Here is a 25,000-nt window from a genome sequence, read left to right on the forward strand (position 1 = left end):
ATATATGATTCATTTCTTATATCATTTCGTCCATTCAGATACATTCCTCACTGGAAAATTAGAACCCAAAAATGACCAGATGACCACAAACCCAGACTAAGGTTATAATGTAACTGTTGAAAAAGCCCAAACCCTTTAGAAATGCTAACCTTAGGCCTAACTAGGCATAAAACAATATTTACGCTTAACTTTAGGCCTACTCTGGGACCATAAGTCGCCATAAATTAAGGCGACCTAATGCGACTTAAGGCGACTTAAGAAAAAACTGTCCAAAACATCAGGCAGCTTAAGGCGGCTTAAGGCGACTTAAGGCAATTTAACATGACTTAAGGCAGTGTTACCTTGGGGAACGCATCCAAATATTGGCATCGGGTCACGCCGATGCCGATCAATCGGGTGCGATTTTTTCCCATTCCATTTTCAATCGGTACCGAATGAAACGGAATCGGAAACGGGTCAAAATTCTTCATCGGGCTAATTAACAGCAGTCATCGAATCTTGACATAATATCTGTCAGCGTTTATCAAAGGATTGAAAACTTTGGTCACGCTACGTTACTGACAAAAATTATATCAGGAAATGTTTATATCAGCAAAAGCAAAGCGTGAATGATTGAGTTTTCAATGCACAAACAGGCTGGGTAAGACCAACTGTTTATCGCCGTATTGTATCTTGTCTTTCTAAAATGTGTACAGTATGGTGTCCATGGTCCGTCAGAAAAAAGGATAAGGTTATATTGAGTTTAATGAAACAATGACCTTATTCCACCTGAATACATGTAACATAGTTTTGTCACCAGCAGCCTGAGCAAAGACATCGAAGAACATTGACCTTACAAGAAAATATGAACAAATGGTATCTAAAACATAGAACGAAAAAATTGTTTGTTTGATTTGAGCTACAACTGAAGAGCTGTGTCCATTAAGGTAGGCTGCTGGATGAAAGGTTTGTGGTAAAACTTTTGAAAAGTAGCTGCTGACCCCCATCCAGCAGTAGCTAAGATAACATCCAGAGGGAGATCTCTCTCTCTTTTGCTTTGGATGTAGTAGCTTCCCTGGTGCTATGAGCAGTGAATTGACTTGCATCAATTCCTGGTGATTCAAGTCCGAGTTATTATCTGCCTGGTAGCTATTTGTCTTCTTACTGGGCTTGTTGGTCTTGATGTGTTCTAAGAGTTCAAAATGTACATGACTGTGATGACATATACCGTCCAGATTTAACAGGTACATGGTTTGTCCTCCTTGCCCAGTGGCTAGTATAAGAAGCTTCAGTGTTAAGTCCTTTAAAGAGAGCTCTTTCAATGGCTCCAGTGCCTTCAGGTGTTTAAGTACGATACAACTGTAGCTACATGTACATCCCAATTGGCTTTGTACTGGGGTTGTGGTTTATGTGTCTCATATATTCCTTTTAAGAACTGGGACACCAGTGGATAGGAGCCAAAAGGGTGTGGGCCTTCAATATTGAGGAATAGTGACAAGGCAGATCTCACGGTGGTGATTGTAGAGTAAGTTAATCCTTGATTATATAAAGACATTACGAATTAATTAAAAGTGCTTCACCTACAATATCTTTGGAGAACTGTGATTAACCTTCCTTTCACAACCAAAATACCAGCCACCTATCCACATAGGTTTTGTACTATTTTTATTAAAGGTCCTTTATGCCATGAGGCTGTGAGGATGTCGGTAATGTCTGAAGAAAGGTCTTGCTGCACAAAGGTGTTCCTGATGAAGGACAGAGCATCAGGTGGAGAGTTTTGTGGTGTGGATGTGACTCCATGAAGTGAGCACTATGTTGGCTTGAAAATCCAAGGTTGGCTGTACAGGAGTTGAAGGACAAGGGGAAACCAACTCTGTATTGGCCACATAGGGATCAGTAATATTCCCTTTGCCTTGTCTTGTATAATTTTTTGCACACACTTCAGGATCAGACTGAAAGGTGGGAAAGCAAAAAAATTTAAATTGCTCCAGTTTATAGAAAATGCATCAACATAGGTGCAGCCTGAATCTGGTTTTCATCAGCAATAAGTGTCACATTGGTTATTAAGCCTATAAAATGATGGCACGCCAAATTCATTGAAAGTCCACAAATTAAGTATCATCTGGTAAGTGCCATCAGGCTGAGGTAGGAGAAATATGGGAGATATAAATTCTCCTGGTTTATGGTGTGAGGGTTTTATGACCCTTTAATGAGAAGTTTTCTGCTCCGATTGGGGTAATCACCTTATCGTGGTGGAGCAGTTTGCGTGTCTCAATGACCCCTAGAGCTATGTCGACTGGAGTCTTGTACTCCTGGTAGGGTTACCCATGCTGAAAAGGTCGAAGGGTAGAGACCAGACAAAGCGTGACCCCCTGGTTGTCTAGGTTGGGGGTTGGGCGTAGGGCTAACAATCCTACCACATAAAAGCATTGATAATGAGACAACACTGACTGGGGGTGTTGCTGCTGGGGCTGCAATGACGCTCTTGGGTCAAAGCCAGCGGGAAGCCCAAAGGCCGATAGGGCCCACAGTAGCCTCCAAGCGACAGAGGATCATCAGTTGTTGGAGCGTGAGAACTATGGCGGAGTCAACATGGGCAGGGCAAGTGGCTAAGGAGATGAAAGAGTGCTAGGGATAAGTGAGTCCAGGTGGAAAGGGACGGGGTAAATAACATTGCAGATTGGAGAGAAGGTGGAGTAAGTAGGAAATGAATGAAGGGTTAGTTTCTAAAGAAACTGTGGTGCTGCGTTGGTGGGGAAGTAGAATTTTGGTTTTATCAACGGAGTTGATAATGTAAATTGGCCACCGTACAGAGATTCTAAAAGCTGACGTTTCGAGCGTTAGCCCTTCGTCAGAGCGAATCGAGGGATTATGGGTTACGTGTAGTTTTTATAATAGAGTAGGAGCTACGCTATTGGTGGTAACATGGTAACATGAAAAATAAGAATATATTAGTTAAATGAAAAGTGTTCGTTAATACCGTGAGGATTAAGGGCGCCGATTTGAAAGATGAATTTTTGTTCCAGATTCTTGCGGCTTTCCGTGGTACCTAGATGTAGGGAAAGGCCGCAGATAGCCATGTGTTTTTTGGAGTGGTTAGGCAGATTAATATGGCGAGTGATTGGCTTAGATGCATCCTTGTCATTCTTCTCAACATCGCGAAGGTGTTCGCGGAATCGGTCACCTAGTCGTCTACCTGTCTCACCAATGTATAATTTATTGCATAACGTACAGGTTATGCAATAACTGAAATTTGTGGAGGTACATGTGAAACGATCGGTGATCTTAACAGATCGCTTAGGTCCCGATATCTTGCTAGTGCTAACAATGAAAAGGCAAGTTTTGCATCGTGAGCGCGCGCATTTGAAAGTGCCGGGTTGCTTGTTAGTTTTTGTTAGTTTTGAGCGCGCTTCTAACTAAAAAGTTGCCTTCGTTTTTGTCGCGTTTGAATGAAATAAGTGGAGGTTGCTGGAAAAAAAATGCAAATTAATTGTTGACACTAATAAAGGTTATTAGGTACTTTAACACCGTTGAGTTTGTTGGACATTTTAATCAGCTTGACGTGTTATCAACGGTCATTGCGTTTTTAGTGAAGTTAGTTTAGGACTTCATATCAGAAAACGTCACGACAGTAAAAGGACTTATCGTTGTTTGAATTCAAAGCTTTCTTCGAAAAGGTCCTCTTTTCAAGCCTTGTTTGCCATCCGTATACTAGAAGTCTGGAATACGAAAATGGAAAAACGTGTACTGCAAAGTTCGCGATAACCTTTCGCGCCTGTCTAAAGAACCTGGCGTGCCTTTTTGAAAAGTACACCTGATAGATCACAGGTTAAGTTTGCAAGGTAGATCATGTGATCAAATTGGATTTCTACTTTTAGCGCTCTCTACAGACTCCCCAAATACGTATTAAAAAAACGTTTATGAAATATTTATAAAAAACTATGTTTAATAGTTGAAATGAAGAAACAAATAAAAAGGTGTAAAATAGAAACATCGCTAAGTGTATGTTATATGAGCCACGAGTCAAATGTTTGCCTGCCGATTACGGATTACTCAAAAGTTCGGACGGAATTGGGACTCTCAGTGTTTGCCTTAACATTTTATGAGCTATAATTTCGGATGCTAAAGGTAAATACTGTAGAAAGTATCGAAAACAAAACTCAACTACAAATGAGCAGTTGAGGTGTTCTGTGAATTAGAAACTCTGGTATTATGTTGAAGAGTCAACAAAGGGTCATTCTAGTTTTGGTAATGTTACTTTGAAAAACATCCTATTTGAGGAAGCACTAATGTTACCTTTTCCGTATTCTACTAAGCTTTTTACGAAACGTCCCTTTTTTCACGCATTGAAAATCTTCCATATACTAGCAATTAGGAAAACGAAAATCGAAAAACATGTGATGAAGCCAGAAAATTAAAAAGTTTTCGAGGTAGAACATGATCAAATCAGATGCTCTCCCACTTAACCGCTCCAGCGACATTCGGCGACTTTTTAGCGCTCTTGATACTTGCAAGAATAAAAGGACGGAGAACAATGCACTGATCGATAATATCATTGAAACTCGTCGCATGGTCCACGAAGAGCAATACCGGATCTGTTTCTTCACAGATATTATGTCGCACATGCCGTATGCTGCATTTTAAATAGATAAAACAGCGTTTCAAAGTCGATCGCTCACTGATTGACCAAGATTGCTTGGATGGTTTAAAATTCTTATCCGAAAAGAGCGGGTGCGACTGAACAAGGCATGAAGTATCGCGAAGTAACCTTACTACCAAGCGTCCAATGAGAAGAATGTGTGACAGTAACGTTACTTGAGTTTTGTTATATATGGAACTTGGTTAAAGGAACTTTGCGTCGTGGAATTCATGAGGTTTGCCACTATCTATTGGACTGCTGTTTTCTGGTCGGAAACATGTCAGTGGCGAGTTATTACGATTCCATTACGATTCTTCTGCATTGAAGAGGACAAAGCCAGGGAAAACGGCTGGAGTAGATGAGGTGTGTCCGCAATTATTAAGAGCTGACATGAACATCACTGCAAGTAGGCTGACTAGTTGTTACAACAGGCTTTGGGAAACTGAGAGGTAGCCAAAAGTGTGGAAGAAGGGACTTGAGGTTAAGGTATTTAAGAAAGGTGATTTGCATGAATGCAACAACTGGAGAGGAGTGATTTTACTACCTGTCATTAGTAAGACATTGTTAAGGATGCTGTTGGAGCGGATCATGAAAGGTGTAGAGAAGAATCTTCAAAAGGAGCAGGCTGGGTTTCGACCCAAGAGAAGTACAACTGAGCAGCTTTTTATACTTGGAAACATCTTAGAACAGGCGAATGAGTGGAGGGCGGATCTGTTTATGCTCTTTGTAGACTTTGAAAAAGCCTTTGACTCTGTTCGCATAGAAAGCCAATGGAACATCATGAGAAGATCTGGGATACCAGACAAGATGGTGAGAGTTACAGTGAGTATATACGAGGGTTTTGAGTGCGCAGTTGTCGTTGGGAGTGTGACATCTGACTGGTTTATGATCAAGTCTGGGATAAAACAGGGCTGAGGGGATGTCAGGATTCCAATTCTTACTGTGCTTGGATTACATGTAGGTCATGAGAAAGACAACAGCAGACAAGAAAAGAGGGATGAGGAAGAAATTTGACAACAGTGCTGGAGGACCTTCATTTCGCAGATGACAATGCACTACTGTCATCTAGGTTTAATGACTTGCATGAAAAGACTGGGAGATTGGCAGAGGAAGCAGCCAGAGTAGGACTCAAACTTAATGTGACTAAGTGTGCTAGTAGCAGCGAGAAGATCGTGGTGGATGGCAAAGAAGTGGATGACATTGAGGAGTTTACATACAATGAAATAAAATAACTTTATTTAAAGAGGGAAGTGCAATAACCTATTACAGTTTTCTAACTTACGGCCCTCAAAAAAATAAGCTAAAAAAGATTAGAAAAACAAAGCTGTACATACATCTATTGAGCACTTTAATAGCTGATGAAAATCTAAAAATTCACTATAATTATTATATATATGTTATGTAAAATAATTTCTTTTTTTGAGTAGAACGTATTTAGTAGAGCGCTCAACTCAATCGATTGAGGAGCAATAACTATGACTTAGGTTTCACGAGTAACCATCAATGGTTACTCATGAAACCTAAACTTCTATGAAGTCATATATATATATACACACACACAAAAGAAACATTATTAAAGTAGAATAGACTATAAACACGTAATGAATGATATATAAATCAAGGAAAGGGAGAAAAATATGTACTATAAATGAACATGTATACATATATATGTAAATATGAATTAAAAGACGTAATAGTGGTTGTGGTAAAACTCTGAAAAACAGTGACAAAGAATACAATAGCGGCAAGTTGAGCACAGTAGATCCTCCAAGTGCTCGGCTGGGGATAGGCGTGAGAGAAACAGACTTTGTAATTTGGACTTAAGGGAGGAGGGAAGAAATTTAAATGTCAGTGGAGAAGAAGAAATAGCAAACTCTTTTAAGTTGGAACTGAGGTCGTTAAAAAAATTGGTAGCACTGTAGGCCAAAGTGCATCTACCAGAGTTGCTATGCGGGCATGGCACCTTTAAATCATGGAGGGAGGCTCTTGTAAAAGGTATTAAAGGGCCCAGAGGTCCACGCAAGTCACAGAGAAATTGATTCGGATTAAGGAGTACGATGAAAAGAAGAAAAAGTTTCTGTATTTACATGTAATAAGATCAAAAACGGGGATCCAGTTTAGTTTTAAAAAATTAATAAAGAAATAGAAGACTGAGAGAGGTCGGCATCAAGGAGTAAACGCCCAGCATGCTTCTGAAGATGAAGAAGTCGTAAGAGGAGATGATGGGAACAATTACCCCAGGCAGCAGTAAATAAAGTAATTGTTAACACAAGAATTATAGAATCTTAAAGCAGAATCAAAGTTAAGATAAGGTTTGATGCCACGGAGAAGAGAAAACCTACTGCTAATGATGCAGCAGATTGTATCAATATGATGCTCCCAAGACATGTCACTGTCTATCATAATGCCCAGCAACTTGGCATAGTCCACTTGCTCAATCGATCTACCATCCATTTGGACATTGAGTGCCGAGCTGGTTAAAGTACTGCGTTTCTGCAGGGTCGTAATAAGTAAAGATTTAATTTTGGTTGTGTTAAACGACATTCGATTATTATCAGCTCATGTAGATACAGTTCTAGCAACTTCATTCATTCATTCATTCATTCATTCATTCATTCATCATTCATCATTCATACGTGGGAGTTATTGTACTGTAGACTAAGTGGGTGGAGGCAGCAAAGACATTATGCACTGTCTACAGAAGGCACGTGGCACATTCCAGAGACTAGGGAGGGTCTGGGCAGCTAGAGGAATAGGAAGGAGAACCAAGATATGCCTATTCAAGACTTTAGTTCGACCTGTCCTACTACTACCTACTGAACGGAAACTAACGAGATGCTTCCGTGAAGCATACACTGGGTTGCCTGTGGTATGTGTAACAGAAAATCACAAGGCACTGAATTGTGTGGTATTGAAATACAGCATTCCAGTCTCTGAAGAATAACAAATAAAAGAGAAGCGAGAAACATTGGCTTCTGGGCTGACATGTTGATAATTTTCAAGTTCCCTCACAACTTCTTTTCACCACAAATGTGCCCTCTGAGCATCTGACAGCTTTGTAATACTAAACTTCACTGAAGTTCAGCCCTGTTCAGCGGGGTTAGTGTTAGGATGGGAGACCAAAACAATAAACCCTTCATAAAAAACAGAAGCATCTGACCGAAAATACTATTAACACTAACAAATGCAAACTCAGCAAGGTACAGGGCTAACGCTCGAAACGTCAGCTTTTAGAATCTCTGTACGGTGGCCAATTTACATTATCAACTCCGTTGATAAAACCAAATTTTTGTATACAGATTTTGTTAGCTTGCTTTATGCAAAACAAATATTGATGAAAAAGCAAATAACTATTGATACACAGTTTTATACCATGAATATAGAATATAAAAAGTTACGATCAGCGACAAACATTTTCTTGCTACGTTCAAGTAAATTGCAAAATCGAAAGTGACACGGCTGGAATTCAGCGGGCGCCATGATACAGTTACCGCGGCATGTTTACTCGCCAAACAGTGAAGCATCTGTGTCAAATGATGGCAAGATACTGGGTTTTTGTAAGTTTCTTTTTCTGTCAAGTGTTATAAAGTTTGACAATGAAATGAGCAAAGTCAAAACAAAGATCACAATCGCCCAACTCTTGTTTATGCAAAGTCAAAATTTACTCTCCAAGAGGCATACGACTTTGTTTATCACCAGGTAATTCCATCATTTTGGAAATAGCAGCTACTTTATTATTCACCTGCGTCACAATTTTTCACTGATTTTGGGGCTCATTTTGTTGAAACTCATTAGCACGCTTCCAACAGGTCTGTGAACCCTTCCTGCTTACAGAGCAATACTAAAAAACTTCTCCCATATCACATTTCAACCTTAAGCTCGAAAATTCAATACACAACATGACATTATAATTCACAAAGGCAGAAAATACCACAGAATCCTTTTCCAGCGAAAAATTTATTGAAACAAACAACATATTTGCTCTTAGAGGCGAAAACCTCTTCCTATTTCATTGCGTGCGTGAAGACAAGACAATTACCATGTACTTCAGGTAAATACAGCTCACTTTGATTTCGTTTCGACGGGCAATAGATTGTTGTTGAAGTCCAGTACTCGTCGCTTTTGAGATTCCTGCCTAGTTTATCCAACCGACTTTCCATTATTGAGCTCCATAAGAGTATCTTTTGTTTAACCCTTTCAGCCCCGATAGTGCCAAATGGCACTTATAGATTTTACTCTGTCTAACGCCAGACGATTTTACTCGTCAATGGGGAACCCCTCGGGGCTGAAAGGGTTAAGCTAACAGCGTGAAAAAACTGTCCCCGTTTAACCCTTTCAGCCCCGATGGTGCCAAATGGCACTTATAGATTTTACTCTGTCTAACGCCAGACGATTTTACTCGTCAATGGGGAACCCCTCGGGGCTGAAAGGGTTAAGGATCCACTAAAACGCCATTCGCGTTACATGATTTCGACGCCATTGCAGGCTAAGTTAATGATTCTACTGTGTCCACCAGAGAAATCTACGCAGTTCCACTACCCTCTTGATCCTAAGAAAATATGCGCAGAAGGCTCTATGCACAAAGACACCACTTACCAGGGAAGTGACACGCAAGACTTTTACTTTTACTTTTACTTTTACGACATGGAAAAAAAAAACTAAAAAAAAGAAAACAAAGAAAAAAAAGAAAACAAACTAAACGCAGACCTCGACTGGGTTTGCCATATTGGCAACCCAGTAAATAGCTTCCAGTGCCAGTCCCTGAGACAGATAATGCAGTTTACATGGCAGCAGAAAGTGACAAACAAGTGAGTGGTTGAGTTGGCTGAGATCAAGGACATAAGTTGTGAGGTGTGGCGAAGAAGGTGAGAACGACTGCTTTACGGCATTAGGATGGACTCCTGAAGGCTGGAGAGTGAGAGGAAGACCAAAAACTAGTTGAAAAAGGACAGTAGAGAAAGAGCAAAACAAAGCCAGGTGGGAAGTAGGGAAGTAGCCAAATTGGTTGCACAAGACAGGGAGTGTTGGTCAGACAGCGTAGAGGCCTTATGTGCCTACTGGTTTGATGAAACTTGGTGATGATGATGAATTTCCTTGGCCGCAATAGCATGCTGTACACGATTAAACACACTTAAGTGCACATTGTCTTGTTCTGGGCTAACACCTGGAGCAAATTTTATTCTCACTCCTTTGACAAATTCTAATATTATTGTGGGGTCTGAGGTTATATTACGCCATTCAGACAATGCAGTGACAATTTGACCAGCCTTAAAGTTGGGCTGATTGTGAAATAAAGTGTGTAGTGTGTTATCATTGTCATCAAACAATGTTTGTTTTGCACATACAGTACCATTGTTGGTGTGATTAATGTTGTTTCGGTTCCTCCTTCTTTTTGTACTTTGATCGGCCTTTGGATAAAAAATATCGTATCGTATCGGAGGGAAACGATGATTTCTTGATGGCCCTGATTGCGTTGAGAGCTCATATTGAATTTCCTGTTGGCTTGTCGAATGTATTGTGGCCTTTATTTCCTTGCCAGTTGGCATCAGAAATATCCTTATTCAGTTAAGTCTCCAAATAAATACTCTGAAGTAGGAGGCACTGTTGTATTATTGCACAGGACCTAGTAGTCGCTATGTAGATCTGTCTTCATCGCTTGGCGCCTCGACAAATTCACATTGTGAAAGCATTACATAGCTAAAGTTAAAGCATATGTCAAAGTTGACACAATCTCTTGGTTCTGCACTGTGGCATCTGCATCTTCACTTCTGAGTACCAAAGTGTTCAGATGACGCCGCCCAATTGTCAACAAACGTGGCAGAAATGATTCCAAGTTCGAGCGAGGCCTAACACTACTGTGAAGTTTTTATACCCAATTATTCCATCAGAGATCAACCCTAGTATTGGAATTGGGCCCACACAAAGACAGAGAAAAACTCTGACCAGGGTGGGATTTGAATCCACGACCTTCGGATTTGATCACCGTTGCTCTACCAACTGAGCTACAAGGCCAGAACGGGAGCAGGCCGTGGGTAATGATTCCAAGTTCGAGTGAGGCCTAACACTACTGTATTGTAAGGCCTCACCCGAACTTGGAATCATTACTATCAATATGCTACTGAAGGACAACAACAAACGATTATCTAAATTAGGCTTGGACCGAGCCGAATTTGTCCTTGTGAATAACATCTTACATACCCACAGCCTGCTCCCCTTCCGTTCTCAGTTGGTAGAGCAACGGTGATCGAATCCGAAGGTCGTGGGTTCAAATCCCATGCCACCCTGGTCAGTGTTCCTCTGTCCTTGTGTGGGCCCAATTCCAGTACTAGGGTTAATCTCTGATGGAATAATTGGGTATCACAAACTTCACAGTAGTGTTAGGCCTCACTCGAACTTGGAATCAGTACTATCAGTATGCTACTGAAGGACAACAACCAACGATTATCTAAATGTGACAGGGTATTTAGGAATCTCCAGACTGCTGCTTTGCAAATTTAGCTATAGCGGACATGGAAAGGGGAAAAAATTACAAAAGCCCCTTTGTCATTTCCCAGTTTAAGAAAAACAATTCGACTATTTGTAATATTTATGACTCACCTCTCTAATTGTTGATCATCCATGCCTTCTTTAAAATAAAAATAGCGAAACTGTCCTCAGTAAATACTTCATACTTGATACCTTATTATGTCATTAGTCAATGCGCCATAAAGTTACTGGACGCTTGCGGGCGCAGATTCCATGGAACGCCTAGTTGTTTTCTCTTCCTCTTTTTCGAGAGATTGTTTCAAAAGATAAAATATGTCCCTTTTTGGTTCTTCCAACCAACCTTCGACTGGTGGAGGGTTTGCATTTGGTACTCCTTCAACCACAGCTACAGCATTCGGTTTTGGAACAAGTCAGACTGGCAATACAGCCGGCAAGGTTTTTGGTTTGACAAATCCAAGTTTTGGTGGCTTCGGAGCAGCGACAACAACTTCTACTGGATCAGTATTTGGAACTAGCTTTGGCGTCAAAACAACTGCTTCCTCCACTTTTGGTAGGGTTTGCCATTGTTGACCTCAAAGAAAGTTATTAATGAGATTGATAAGAATCTTACAAGGTCCAATTTTAATAGGTTTTGGAACAACTACCAGTGTAGCGCCGTCTCTCGGAGGGGGACTAAGTACCGGATTTGGGGCAACTGGAGGCCTTGGTGGATCAACCTTTGGTCAGCAACCAACTGCAGTTGTCACAGGTACTCTGATAATGTCTGGTCTCAGTATATGAGTGGGAAAACCCTGACGTATGACAGTATGCCCTTAAATGGTCATGAATGGGATTTCTGCCTACTTTTAATGATAAATTATGGATTTGAAAAATCAATCGTACATTACATGTAATTTTTAATCTAGGGTTGAATTTTCAAATCCATACCTTTGGAAGTTAGCAGAAGTCCCATTTTATTATAATAATCCTCTTCTTACCATCCATCCAATTTCAACTTCAGCCAATAAAAGAGACTTCTGAGATGTCTCTTACCTTTCTCAGATCTGATATGAAATACAGCTAATTATTGTCTTTAATAATACTGTGTGACTTTCAACTTCATATGTACTTTGATAATACATGTTTGTAAGTTTTTTATTAACAGATTCCACAGGAACAAAATGAGATGTCACTCGTTATTTTGGCAACCTCATATTGTGTGGTTCCAGCAAATATCCATACCCCCACCACGGAAGACTTTTTGATTTGCACCCCCCCTCCCCCCAGGATTTTCCGTTCCAGGGGGGTCTTTGATGACCCCCCCTCCCCTCAGGAATTTCCAGAATTTTTTTACTTATAAAAATGAAAGTGAATTAGTTACGTAATTGCGGTAGAATTTTATTACAACAGTGTAAATATTAAGGTTAACTTTTAGAAAAATATAACGCTTTGTTAAGCTCATTATCCAGCTAAACTTTCAGCTTGTGCGCTATCAACTTTGCAAAGCTTAAACATTTGGGTTGCACGTCGACTGTTTCACGTTTTTGTGCGAACTTCGATGAGAACATTTCACTTGCTTAAACAACTTCGCAAACCATAGTAAATAAAACAGAAACTTACAAGGTTCCTTTGTCTACACATTTTGTCAGTTTCTTCAGGTTGATTCTTTAATATTTAGGGACCACACAAGTCATGTTGACGCGGTAGGTTTCGTGAAAGTCGTCACAAAGGCGATTGTTTTACGAAGAATATTATTGAGGCCAAAATAATCCATCATATTTGTAAAATTAGATATGGCGATTTATGTGCAGTCTTCAAATTTACTGACTCTCCAGCAGTCCTTCTCGCCAGTAAATGACACACAGCCTCACTGTTGCTTGCTTTTGAGCCACGGATGGAAGCGAGAGGGCGACTGTTATCGTTTTTGGCGCGATTTACTTCCTCCAATGAGTAGTCAAACTCCTGTTTTAGAATTTCCAGTTTGACATAACAAACTGAACCTCAACAATCGTTTCCCGAGGCCGCAATAAATATTGCGTTTACTCAAAGAAGAGAAAACTTGACTCCCGGTTCCTGTCCGTGGTCTAAATGCCACCCACAAAAAAGAACATGTCGTTGCACACAAGCGTTGAGATGGTGGGAACTTGCGTCTTATCGCATTTTCAATGAGTTACTACCCCCAGTAAAACCCTATCCTATCCTATCAAAAATGTGTTTACTGCATGTGAAGGTAGCGAAAAGTGATACTCAAGTGAACGGAAGTATTGGTTGGACGAAAAAGGGACAAACGTGGAAGTCTGGGGACGAGACTCCAGTTGAGACCGCTATTAATGTTTTGAATCCGTCCCAAATGAAAGACACATTGTTCTTAGCTTCGGGAGATTGTAGCGCTAGCTAACTCAAAGAAAAACGGAAACAATGAAGCTAATAGTATTAACTTTATCTCAAAACTGACTTTTGTTTCAAAACATCGTCCGATAGTGTGTTTTGTGCTTCAGATCGCTCGTATGTTGCTTTCAATGTTTTGTATGTGGTTCGATCGTGACCCTTTGGAAAAGTAGTTTCCCACGAAACCCCCCTACCCCTTGGAAATTACTGCCCTTTAACCCCCCCTCTCCCTCGGAATTTCCAATTGTCTTCCGTGGTGGGGGTATGGATATTTCCTGGAACCACACATTGTCTTTTTTAAGAATCGGCATCTGCGTTATGTTGCATTAAACTATGCTATTCTTGTGACAGAAGACCTTGCTGGCCACTACTTCAGGTTAGACAAGAGCAGCTGGGTCCAAGAAGTTCAGATACCCTGCAGGCACCTTCCCATAACTGCAGGTTTGGGACGTTGTGCCCACATGGCTTAGTCTCCTGTCACATGACCAGTGTGGTCATGTGGCAGTTGCCATCTTGAAAAAGAGGATATGAGGTTGTTGAAATGTTCAGTGGTATTTTAACCATGATGTAAAAATACTGTTGTGAAAAATTTGAGATTGTATTCAACAATCTTGTCTTCAGGCCTTACGCAACCATCACAAGGAATTTTGGGCCGGAGCACACAGTCAGCACAAACACTGTTAGCTCAGCTAACAGCTGCTTTATCTCGGCCTCAGATTCATGGTGATGAAAGAGATGGCATCATAGCAAAACTAAATCAGTTACAGGCCTGCTGGGGAACTGGTAAAGGCTTCTACAACCAACAAGGAGCTGTGGACTTTTCACCACAGAATCCATTTTGTCGTTTTAAAGTAAGTTTTATGATAAATTTCAGTTGACTGATTTGAATAAATTTTCTAGTGTCCCCTTCAAAGCTTGTTATCTCGTTTTCCCTACAGATGTATTTGCCCGTGTATAATACACAATTTCTTTCCGAGATTTATCGTTCAAAAATTGCACTGCGCATTATACACAGAACCTTTTGTTTGTAATCTTTACCCTTATTTGCATACGCGTGTGGTTAACAAAGGATAGAAAAGACAATAGACTAGACGTTAATAGGCTATTGTCGATACAAATAACCTATCATAGTTAGTCACGATCAATTTAACAGAATATCATTACCTCTGTAAAAAGAAAATTGTCCAAAGCGTCTTTATTCCGAATGATGAGCCCACAATTATCCCCTCCATCTTGTTGCGAACATGGATGAAAGTCCTTTTCAGTTCGACATGCTGTCAAATTGTTGCAGCAACATGCACCACAACTGTGAAGATTCGTACTACCGGAAATGAAAAAAAAAAAACGCCTGACCATTGTCTTGGCATGTGCAGGAGATGGCTCCAAACTTAAACCGCTGGTCATTTCAAGCATAAGACCATGCCAAAGATTTAAAACAAAGATGGAGTTGGCATGACCTTTCAAGAAAAGGGCTGGATGGACGGTGAGATAATGAAAATTTGGATACACAAGGCTTGGCGTTCTCGCATCAGAGGTCTTGGGTGTTGAAGAAGCCTTCTTGTGTTTGATTCCTTGGAAGCCCACAAGACAGAGGAAATCAAGCGTTTACTGAAAACGGAAACACTGATTTAGCAGTTACATTGTATTCCCGGCGGACTTACCTCCCTGCTGAAGCCCTTAGTCGTCTGTTTAAACAAGCCATCCAAGGACAGATGAATGAAGGGGTAGTTTCTAAAGAAACTGTGGTGCTGCGTCGGTGGGGAAGTAGTATACAAAAATTTGGTTTATCAACGGAGTTGATAATGTAAATTGACCACCGGACAGAGATTCTAAAAGCTGACGTTTCGAGCGTTAGCCCTTCGTCAGAGCGAATCGATTCGCTCTGACGAAGGGCTAACGCTCGAAACGTCAGCTTTTAGAATCTCTGTACGGTGGTCAATTTACATTATCAACTCCGTTGATAAACCAAATTTTTGCATCCAAGGACAGAGTCACGCAAAAGTGGATGAGCCACAGTTACAGGAAGGCAAAAGAAACCATCTGAAGAACTTATGTGTCAGTGGATCAGCGAGGCGTGGCATGACGTTCCCCGAAACATGGTTGCAATATCGTTCTTAAAATGTGGCATAATTTACCAATTCCTTGGATGGTTCTGAGATTGATTTTGTGTCTGACTGTCCACCGTTGTATGGGACTGAAACATTTTAGATTGCAATCATTCACGTTGGAACTGTTGTTTATAATAGTGTACTGTTTGTAGAGTTTGTGTACTGTTAGTAGTCTTTGTTATTCTGTTGGAGGACCTTTTTGCTTCCTACTTTTTGAGTTGGACAAGAGGAATTTGAGAGGAATTTTTGGGCCATATTCAGTTGGAACGTTTACTATTGAGTCAAACACGTCATGTACAACATAGTTTTAGGGACAAAATTTACTACTGTAGGGTGGCTACTGTGGCCTTTTTGTTTCATTATTTAAGTGTTACAGTATAATAAAAAGGTGATTTTGTTATGTCACAAAGAGTTTTTGTTTTGGTGGGCATTTACCAGATTTATTTGTTTTTTGAAGATGGCCTTGAAAAATGGGGTTTGCATTATACACGGGTAAATATGGTATCCTCTTTTTCATGACCAGTATACATTGTAGATGAAAGCTGTTGTTACAGTAAACTTGATTATTAACTACAACACCCTTTTTCACTTAGGTTATAGGGTATAGTCGTCTTCCTACAGCCAGTAATGAAGATGGACACTTGTCTATTGAGATAAGGAAAAAAGAAAGCGAGGTGCGTGCCTTGCAGCAAGGACTTGTGGATGCTCTGCACAAGTGCCTGGGCAGCAAAACCACTTTGATGGTGTGTATTGAAGGAATTAAACCTCTTCCTGAGGACAGGTGAGTAAAATTAATTTTCCTTTTAGAATAGTTCACCTATCATTAACCTGAGGTCAGCTGTTACTAAAATAGCTAATCTTGCTGAAACTATAAATTTACTTGATTTACATGCATAGTGTAGTCAGTAAACTACAGTACCGCAATGCGAATCATGTCGCACGCCACGCGAATTGCATTGCATGATACACGGTTCGCCTCGCATGCTACGTGAATTGCATTGCATGATACACGGTTCGCCTCGCACGCCACGCGAATTGCATTGCATGATACACGGTTCGCCTCGCACGCTACGCGAATTGTCGCACGTTATGCGAATCTCGTTGCATGCTACAGAATCACGTCACGCATGAGGTAAAAAATCTGTTTAAGTACAGTGACTGGAGGATCACGCGCGATCTTAATAGGTCTTTTGGATTAATTTTCAATGTTTGTGAAAGTCCCAGACGCATAACAAACACTCATTTTAGCAGACGTAAAAGCATTTAGTCATTGTTGAAAAGCCAACAAAGTTACATTCCCCCAATATACAGCTCGCCGGTGTGCGCTAAATTAAAAAAAAAAAACTACCGTAATAATAAAGTATTCTTGTTTGTCTCACAATGTGGTCACTTGTGATGCAGATCGCAACGTTTTGACTGCATACTGCATACTGCAGACTGTAGTCTTCATCAGGCGATGAGGTCGACTGGTTATGCGTTACCTTTTAATTAAGCAGGATGCTCCGCTGTGATTGGTTGGTTTTCAGCAAGCTGTGATTGGTGCATTTCGATCCTTGCTGTTTCGGTGTGTTGTTCCTTCGGCAGTCCGCTGTTGTACGGTTCTCCTGTTGTTATGTTTCTTGACTGTGGGCATCCATGCTTCCGGAATTTCTATTCCACTATCCCTGTTGATGTTGTTAGGGTGAAGTCTTATGTGAATCGCCTCTTTGACCCCTGCATGTGTACCAATGAGGATGACAATCAATAAACTTTACTTCGTTCCAAAGCAGGTTGTGTCCAGTGTTGTTAGTGTGTTCTGAAATGACGGAGGTCTGGGTACAGGCAAGTCGGATATCTCGATCATTTTCTTTGATTCTACATGTATCTTGCATAGGTCTTCCAGTCAAGATGATGTAGACTTTACCGCATTCACAGGGAATCCTGTAAACCACGTCATCTTGTTTAGTCGGCTCGACAGCGTCTTTCGGTCGTACCAGATGTGATCTTAATGTTGTCTCCGACTTGAAAACAGCGCGTATGCCTTGTTGCTGTAGGCAGTGGCGAAGTTGTTCGGATATGCCTTTGACATAGGGTTAAACCGCAGTAGACTTGTACTCGATCGTGGGCTCAGCACTGCTACTCGGAAATTTTCCTGGTCTGGGTGATTTTCTGCAAGAAAGAAAGAGAGTAACCGTTACAGACAAGAACAGAAGAGAGGTGTTTCCTCTCCTTGGAGGTGACAGAGGGTTTTGTTACAAGACGTTTGGCACACTTGTAGAGGCACTTGACAATACTGCGTTTTACTGATTGTGGGTGGTGGGAATCATCGCTAAGTACTGATCAGTGTGCATAGGCTTCTGTATACGGTGGAGGTGAGGCAGATGTCCAGTTCTCTTGAAACTGCAGTGTCAAGGAAAGTGAGTTTGTAGTCATTCTTTGTCTCCATGGTGAAGAGAATGGAAGGCTGGTGATTGTTCAGATGCTGTAAGAAGCTGTCAATGTTTCCGTGATCCAGGATGGTGAAAGTTTCGTCAACTTAGCATTTTCAGATCCTAGGTTTGAAGGCCGAAGTAGTTATTGCCTGTTGTTTGAAACTCTCCATGTATAGGTTAGCACTAACAGTAGAAACCGGGCTTCCCATGGCTGCTCCTTCTAATTGTTTGTAAATTGATCCGTTATACTGGAAGTATGTGGATCTCAATCCAAAATTCAGGAGGTCAGCGATATGAGCAGGTCTTAGTGTCGTGGGGCCTGCAAGGCTGGGGTCGTCCTCTAGTTTCAGTAGCGTGGTTTGTACAGTGGCGTCGATAGGAACGTTAGTAAACTGCGACTCTACAGTGTACGTCAAAAGACACCACAATTTCGTTGTCTAGGATAGTCTCGCTGCTAATGGTGGATATGAAGTGGGCTGAATTAGTCATCGTGAAACCCGAGTTACCTGTTAAAGGAGATATGATGTTAGCTAAGTAAGCAGATAAATCATATGCGAAGGTGGTTTTAACGCATGACACAATAGGTCTTAAGGGTACATTGGCCTTGTGAATCTTTGGTAAACCGTAGATTTTAGGTGGCTGTTTGTGTCGAGGTCTGGTTTTGTTGTAAGCAGCCTCTGATAGGTATCAGCTTCGCTGTTAACTTTGCTCTCAGGAAACACAGAAATGTGAATCATAAGCAGTTTGGCAAGGAAAGTACATGTAAGTCTAAAGATGTTAGTATTAGTTATTGTGTAAAGCAACATTTGCTTTCGTTTGTCTCGGGTCAGCATATTAAAATTCAGGCTACCAACATGTGATGGAAAGTCAGGAAAACCTTTGCCTTTGTCAATCCGAGATCTTTACACAAAATTAATGTGAGTGGCAGTGTCAAGTACTACAGTATACTAAATAGCCCCATTGCTGTAGCCCCTTCAGTTGAAAGGATCTCAAATATTTTTATCTCGATGTTTGTTTCACTGCTGAAATATGCATGCTGTCATACTTCAGTGTTCACACAACATGAGAATAAATTAATTATTTTTACCTTACAATAAGAAGCACAGATGAACATACATGTACAGTACTGCTCAAAAGTAAGTTACTGTGTCGTGTTTCCTGCAATTGCATTGCACGCTACGCAATTCCTGTGTGACGCGATTCGCGTCGCATGAGAGTAACCACAGTGTAAAGTTCTGGCATATATTAAGAACTAAATGTGTTACACGAAATCATCAATTTCGCAGACATGTATAAATTATTTCTCTGCAGTTGCGTAAGGAAGCGAAGATGATTTTTGATTTGTTAAATTGTATGGGAATGGTTGAAATTGCAAATTGTGAATTGCGAATTGGAGACGACGTTTAGGTGACAAGAAACATGCATCTGGTTTACAAAACTTCCATGAAACATAAATTCTTCACATACGAACAAGCAATGTTTTCTTTTAACATCGACCATTTGGTGGAAAAAATTTGTAATGAAAACAATGCGTAGTTGTACCGGCGATCTTCTGTGGAAAGTTAATAAATGCATGGAATTGACTTCAAATTGATCCATTTAAACTAAATCGTTGATCGTCAATCATCAATTTTCAGAGCGCATCTCCAAAAGGAAACACAAACCAAGGATTACAGTGTATGATTATCTTGAAAATGTGTAAATAATACAAAAACGTCCTTTCCTTACAAAAGTGCATATGATTCACGGTTTGTCGATTGGTGAACAAAGCTTTGTAAACAATGAAATGTGCTCAGGAATTACCACATTCAATAATAATGTTTTTATGTATGAAGATACTGCAATTTATTATAGGCATGTTTTCCTCTAAAGTTGGCCTTTTACAAACACCTTTGACAGTTAAAATTTGAAACAAAAGGTCAATTAAAATTGTGCGCGAGCGTCAAGCCACAGCACTTGCAGACTTCTTACCATTGTTCGCGACATGATTCGTGGAGTGTGTGATGCGATTTGTGCCGCGCCCGAGGGTGGTAACTTACTTTTGAGTGGTACTGTATACAGCTGGCAATAATATTCAATAAATAAAAATCTTTGAAGGAACCTCCACAAAGCATGCAAGGCTTCAATATAAATCAAATACCAACAAAAATCATGGAGGTGGAATAAAGATTCAAATGTCACTTCCAATATACTAGAGCAGCATGAAAATGTACAAAAACCAGAAAGATGTGTTGTACATACGGGACATTTTTACAAGTTTTATGTTTCAAAAATGTGTTATCTCATGCCAGTGCCAAAGAAATGGTACAATGTGGATAGTAAAAATGTTGTAGTAAATCTATTTAAAGAAGCCAATGTTAAAAGATACAAAACCATTTCCTGAGGGCTACAACTTGCTTGCTAGCGCTTTTGATTTGTTGAACAGACCATGAAAGTGTGAATTCCTGTCATACTTACCTGTACCAAAGAGCCAGTGCCAATGGAAAAGAGTTAGTTTTTGGCATTGTTAAAGGGAACAAACATGTGTTTTCAAATGAGCTTAAAGATAAAGTGGAAGGAAACTCTCTTCACCTATGTTCAACTTCACAAATTGCTCGATTGCACTGAACATAATTATTTAAAATGAAAGAGTCGTAATAGTTGTTCAAAATATTTATTTAATATTATCATTTCCCTCATTTATAGCTAAAAGTCATACACTTTTGTAAAAGTGGAGTTAAGAGGGTTGACAAATTTAACTCCCTTTTGAGAACAATAATTATTTAGGAAACCAAGCATAAATTATGTGGATACATGGACAATAAATTTACATTTTGCTAAGATTGGACTTTGTCGGAAAATCAACCCTAATATGCAGTGTTTGCATGTATGTAAGTGTATTTTCAAGGGGTAAATCTTACAGAGAAGCAGTAATGAACAAAATTATACTATGTCCATCCCTTTCATTGTCTTACGTTTGAAAAAAAAATGCAGACAACCAAAGAAGTAGTGGTCCAGAGTGCCTGTGAGATAAAAAAAATTTAATGCCTGTTAGAAAGGGTTTTCAAACTTATGAAGAATGGCCTTTTCCATTTTGTTTCTTTTCAGAGATATTTGAGTTTTTGTGTTATGCAAATTATTAAATTGATAATGTCATCAGTGGTTGCACAGGAAGATGGATCTCAAAGTCAAAAATATCTCTGAAAATGTTATTGTAGTGATATTACTCAAACTTGGCATGGGTAGTGACCCTCAAAAAAGGTACTAGAATGTGCAGAGTATGATGGCTCCTGGAGTCCCTTTTGGTTGTAAATGAAATATCTCAATTTCCTCTCAAATCAGGCAACACAGCCAGTCCTGCTCAAAACACACATACATGTAGAGCCCATGTTGCTGTACTGTAGGTGTCCCAGTCAAGTCATTGAGTGTGAATGATGTTTGGTTAAGACAAAAGGTGGGAACACCAGTTCTGCACAAACTTGGTAATGGTCTGGAAGCAAAGCCTTTGCCATGGAAACTGCACAATGGCTGTACATTGACTGCTATGTACAGTGTACATGCACATTTCTGGTGCCAAGTTTGAAGCTTTAATATTTGTCAGGATATTAATATTTTGTGATTTGTTTCTCTTTGGGACCACTGATGACATCGTCAGTTTTTACGCTAAAACATTTAATTAATAATTATCCCTGGAACAATAAAAGATACATGTACATGTATTTCAAAACTGAAAACACCATGTTTCTTCTCTTTCAAAAAGTCTTTCAAATAAGCTCTAGTTATTTTTTTACTTCATAGGCACTTTAAATCACTCATATTAAGGGACTGGTCAAAAATTTTAGGGGGGGGGGGGGGGGGCCAGAGCAGAAAGGGGGTGGGTCATCAGTTTTTTAGCCCTTAGCAAGGGGTGGGTTGTTCAATTGTCAGCAACCCATTGGGAGTGGGTCATCCTATTTTAAACAGGAATAGGCACATCGATGGCTGGATTTTGTTGCAATAGCTAACAATAAATTTAAAGCATGGCAGCTTTAAACGACATACAATTTTATCTTTGTTCATAAAATACAACTGTTGAACCGAAATCAAAATCATAATAAAAGAAATCTCTCTTTTGTCTCTTTTTGTTAACAAATACAAAAATTATATACTAAAAAATGAATGTGCTTTTCACTATGGGGTTGTTCCTTCTACAAAACTACTATTAAAAAGTACTAAAGTAATTCTTGGATTATCACAAAGAACTCAGCTACAAGCAATGACTCAGAAACAAGCGAAGTCTGTGTTTTGCAGGAAGTTGGGAGTGACAACTCAGATGAAGACGGTATCCCCCTTGCAAAACTTGCCTCTATAAACAGTTTGAGTGACAGTGACAGCAATGTGCCATTAACCAAACTTCGCAACACATAATTTGATGGCACCAGGATTTTTTTTTTTTTTTTGTATTTTATTATTATTTTTTAACATTTCCAAATTGGAGTTACAGCACTTACAGAAACGAAGAAATTACAGCAATCACAAAAAAAAATTATACAGATTTGAGCTAACAAGTGGATGCTAACAACCACCCCCCGCCCCCCAAAAGTTCCCCCTACTTGATGCACACACACACACACACACCCACCCAATAGCGCTATGTGTTAGAATATCGAAAAAGATATAAATGCACGTTTCAATTTCCTACATCTTCAAAACCACTCTTACCCCATTTGATAGAGTGAGCTTGCCAATTATTGTTCCATTTAGCAATCTTACTCTCTAATTGGTAGACAATCTTAATTCTTTGCAACAGAACGTAGAAAAGTGGTTTCAAATTGGCACCAGGCACCAGAATAAGAATTTTAAATAATAACAAGTCACTAATTAAACATGGATTACAAAAGATGAAAGAGTTAAATAATATTCTCATTAGTTTTACTTGCTTTTGTGTCTGGTTAAGCAACAAACCTAAACGTAATTCAACACCACCACAACTTCATATACAAATGTGATATAACTGATTATATGACAAAAAAATCTTTTGTCAGGGGGTGGGTCATGTAAGTTTCAGCCTTCATTTAGGGGTGGGTCAAATAGTTTTGTGCCAAAAGTAAGGGGTGGGTCGGGTGTTTTTTATCTGCCACATTTTCAATTGCTGTGGCCTGACCCCCCCCCCCCCCCCCCCATACTTTTTGACCAGTCCCTAATGCAATTCGTATTTTAACGGTGTACATGTGTATGTACAAAAGTAAAGCAGTTTTTGTGAGAAGTGTGCTTTGTAAATTAAGTACATTTTTTTTCAGGTCAGAAGTTATTTTGTATGTTGTTGAAAGGCATCCAAATGGATCCTCTAGAACTGTTCCAGCCACAGATGTCTTTACACACCTCAATCAGGCCAACATTAAGGTACAGTATTTTAACAGTCTCATATAAAAATCACTCCTCCTTTTTCTCTAATTTCAAGTTCCTTCACTTTCAACAGACCAAATTCTATTTTCCATTTTGTTTTCCTTGCAAGCAATTCCTAATTCATCTTTTGAATCCATGATAATAATAATAATAATAATAATAATAATAATAATAATAATAATAACACCTATATAGTAGTAAACTCGTTTATTGAAAAACATGATACTTTACAGTCGTAGGACTGAATTACGTACAATATAAAAATTACAATAAAAATGGCTATTTACCATTGTATTTAAAGATTATTTACATCGCGTGGCTAATAATAAAAGAGTTCATAAAGCGATCGTTGCAACAAACTGGAGTATTAAAACGTCTCTTATTTCTCAAACGCCGAGCGTGGGAACTGGCCATAGGAGGTAGCAGGTTAGCCAGTTTGTGGTGTTCATTACCTACAATATCTTCAAATAATTTAATAGATAATGACTCACGTCTCTCTGAAAGTGTTGGAATTCCGGCCTTATCCATCGCCTCACAGTACGATAAACTAGGAAAGATTATTCTCATGGCACGCCTCTGAATACGTTCGATGTCATCAGACAAATATTTCGGGAGACTACGATGGAATAGCTGACATGAGAATACTAGGACTGATCTAATGACACTATAATAAAAAGCTAACAGGTCATCGGGACTTATGCCGGCTCTCTTTAGCTGACTCAAAAGATACAATCGACGTGCGGCTTTTGAGGTGATAGTATCCACGTGATCGTTCCATTAATTTTCAAGTCATTACTGATCGTAACCCCTAGGACCTTAGCAGAAGATACCCTCTCAAACTGCACGCCGTATATCTTAATCGGACCATAGGATGGTGGCGTTTTCTTAAAACAAACAACTAACTCTTTGCACTTGGTCGGGTTTAATTGGAAGAGATTACTGTGAGACCAGCTGGAAATGTGATTGACAGCTTCCTGTAAAGAACTTTCCCAGGAACTTGGCACCACCTCCGAAACAGTTGTGTCGTATAGCGCTTATCCGCATGCGTTCTAAGCGCTTTACATCCATTGTATTACAGTATGACTTAGAAATATAAAAACAAAAGATTAAGTTACCTAATGATGACCATGCAGACCATTTATTACCACTGTAATAATATTGCCATTTGCAGACTCAGTTGCAGAGCATTGGAATTGTCAATATCTACATGAAAACGAGTATGTCTCCATCACAGCTACAGCACTATCTTGAAAATCCTCCTGTTGGTATGTCTAGGTTGTTTGCATCATTATCATGGCCAATACTTCTTAATTATTATATGACAAGCAATTCTAAGGCTAAACGAAGCACTCTGATTGGCTGGTTTTTGGTCAGAATTTTACAGTACTGAGATGATTGCCATGGAACTGGTCCATTTCTGTATTTTGTCTCTCTCCCAGGAAATTCAAGTTGGGCAAAACACAAAACGTTTTAAAAAAACGAAATTAATTTTTTATATCACAGCAGTACAATGATATTAAAGCAAGCAGAATTAAGTTTTACGTGTTTAAAGGTTACAGTCCAAAGTTCCCTGATGAAAGATGAAGACTTCTAACATTTACCAAGTGAAGTGTCTGATCGCTCAAAGAAATGATGCCATACATGTA

General features: G+C 39.7%; 2 protein-coding genes across 2 annotated transcripts in view; one reads left to right on the forward strand and one right to left on the reverse strand.

Moving 5' to 3' along the window:
- LOC138000835 (protein POLR1D-like) overlaps positions 1-11,292 on the reverse strand; it is a 30,523-nt gene extending 19,231 nt beyond the window's left edge. Inside the window, exon 1 of the mRNA XM_068847498.1 lies at positions 11,216-11,292. Coding sequence (XP_068703599.1) covers positions 11,216-11,238 — 23 coding nt within the window. The 5' untranslated portion in view covers positions 11,239-11,292. The remainder of the gene's footprint in view (positions 1-11,215) is intronic.
- A 46-nt stretch (positions 11,293-11,338) lies between these two features.
- LOC138000831 (nucleoporin p54-like) overlaps positions 11,339-25,000 on the forward strand; it is a 26,382-nt gene continuing 12,720 nt past the window's right edge. Inside the window, exons 1-6 of the mRNA XM_068847496.1 lie at positions 11,339-11,654; positions 11,733-11,852; positions 14,093-14,322; positions 16,173-16,360; positions 23,249-23,351; positions 24,526-24,619. Of these exons, the coding sequence (XP_068703597.1) occupies positions 11,417-11,654; positions 11,733-11,852; positions 14,093-14,322; positions 16,173-16,360; positions 23,249-23,351; positions 24,526-24,619 (973 nt within the window). The 5' untranslated portion in view covers positions 11,339-11,416. The remainder of the gene's footprint in view (positions 11,655-11,732; positions 11,853-14,092; positions 14,323-16,172; positions 16,361-23,248; positions 23,352-24,525; positions 24,620-25,000) is intronic.

Source organism: Montipora foliosa, chromosome 4 (genome assembly GCF_036669935.1).
Source record: "Montipora foliosa isolate CH-2021 chromosome 4, ASM3666993v2, whole genome shotgun sequence".
Taxonomy (NCBI): Eukaryota; Metazoa; Cnidaria; class Anthozoa; order Scleractinia; family Acroporidae; genus Montipora; species Montipora foliosa.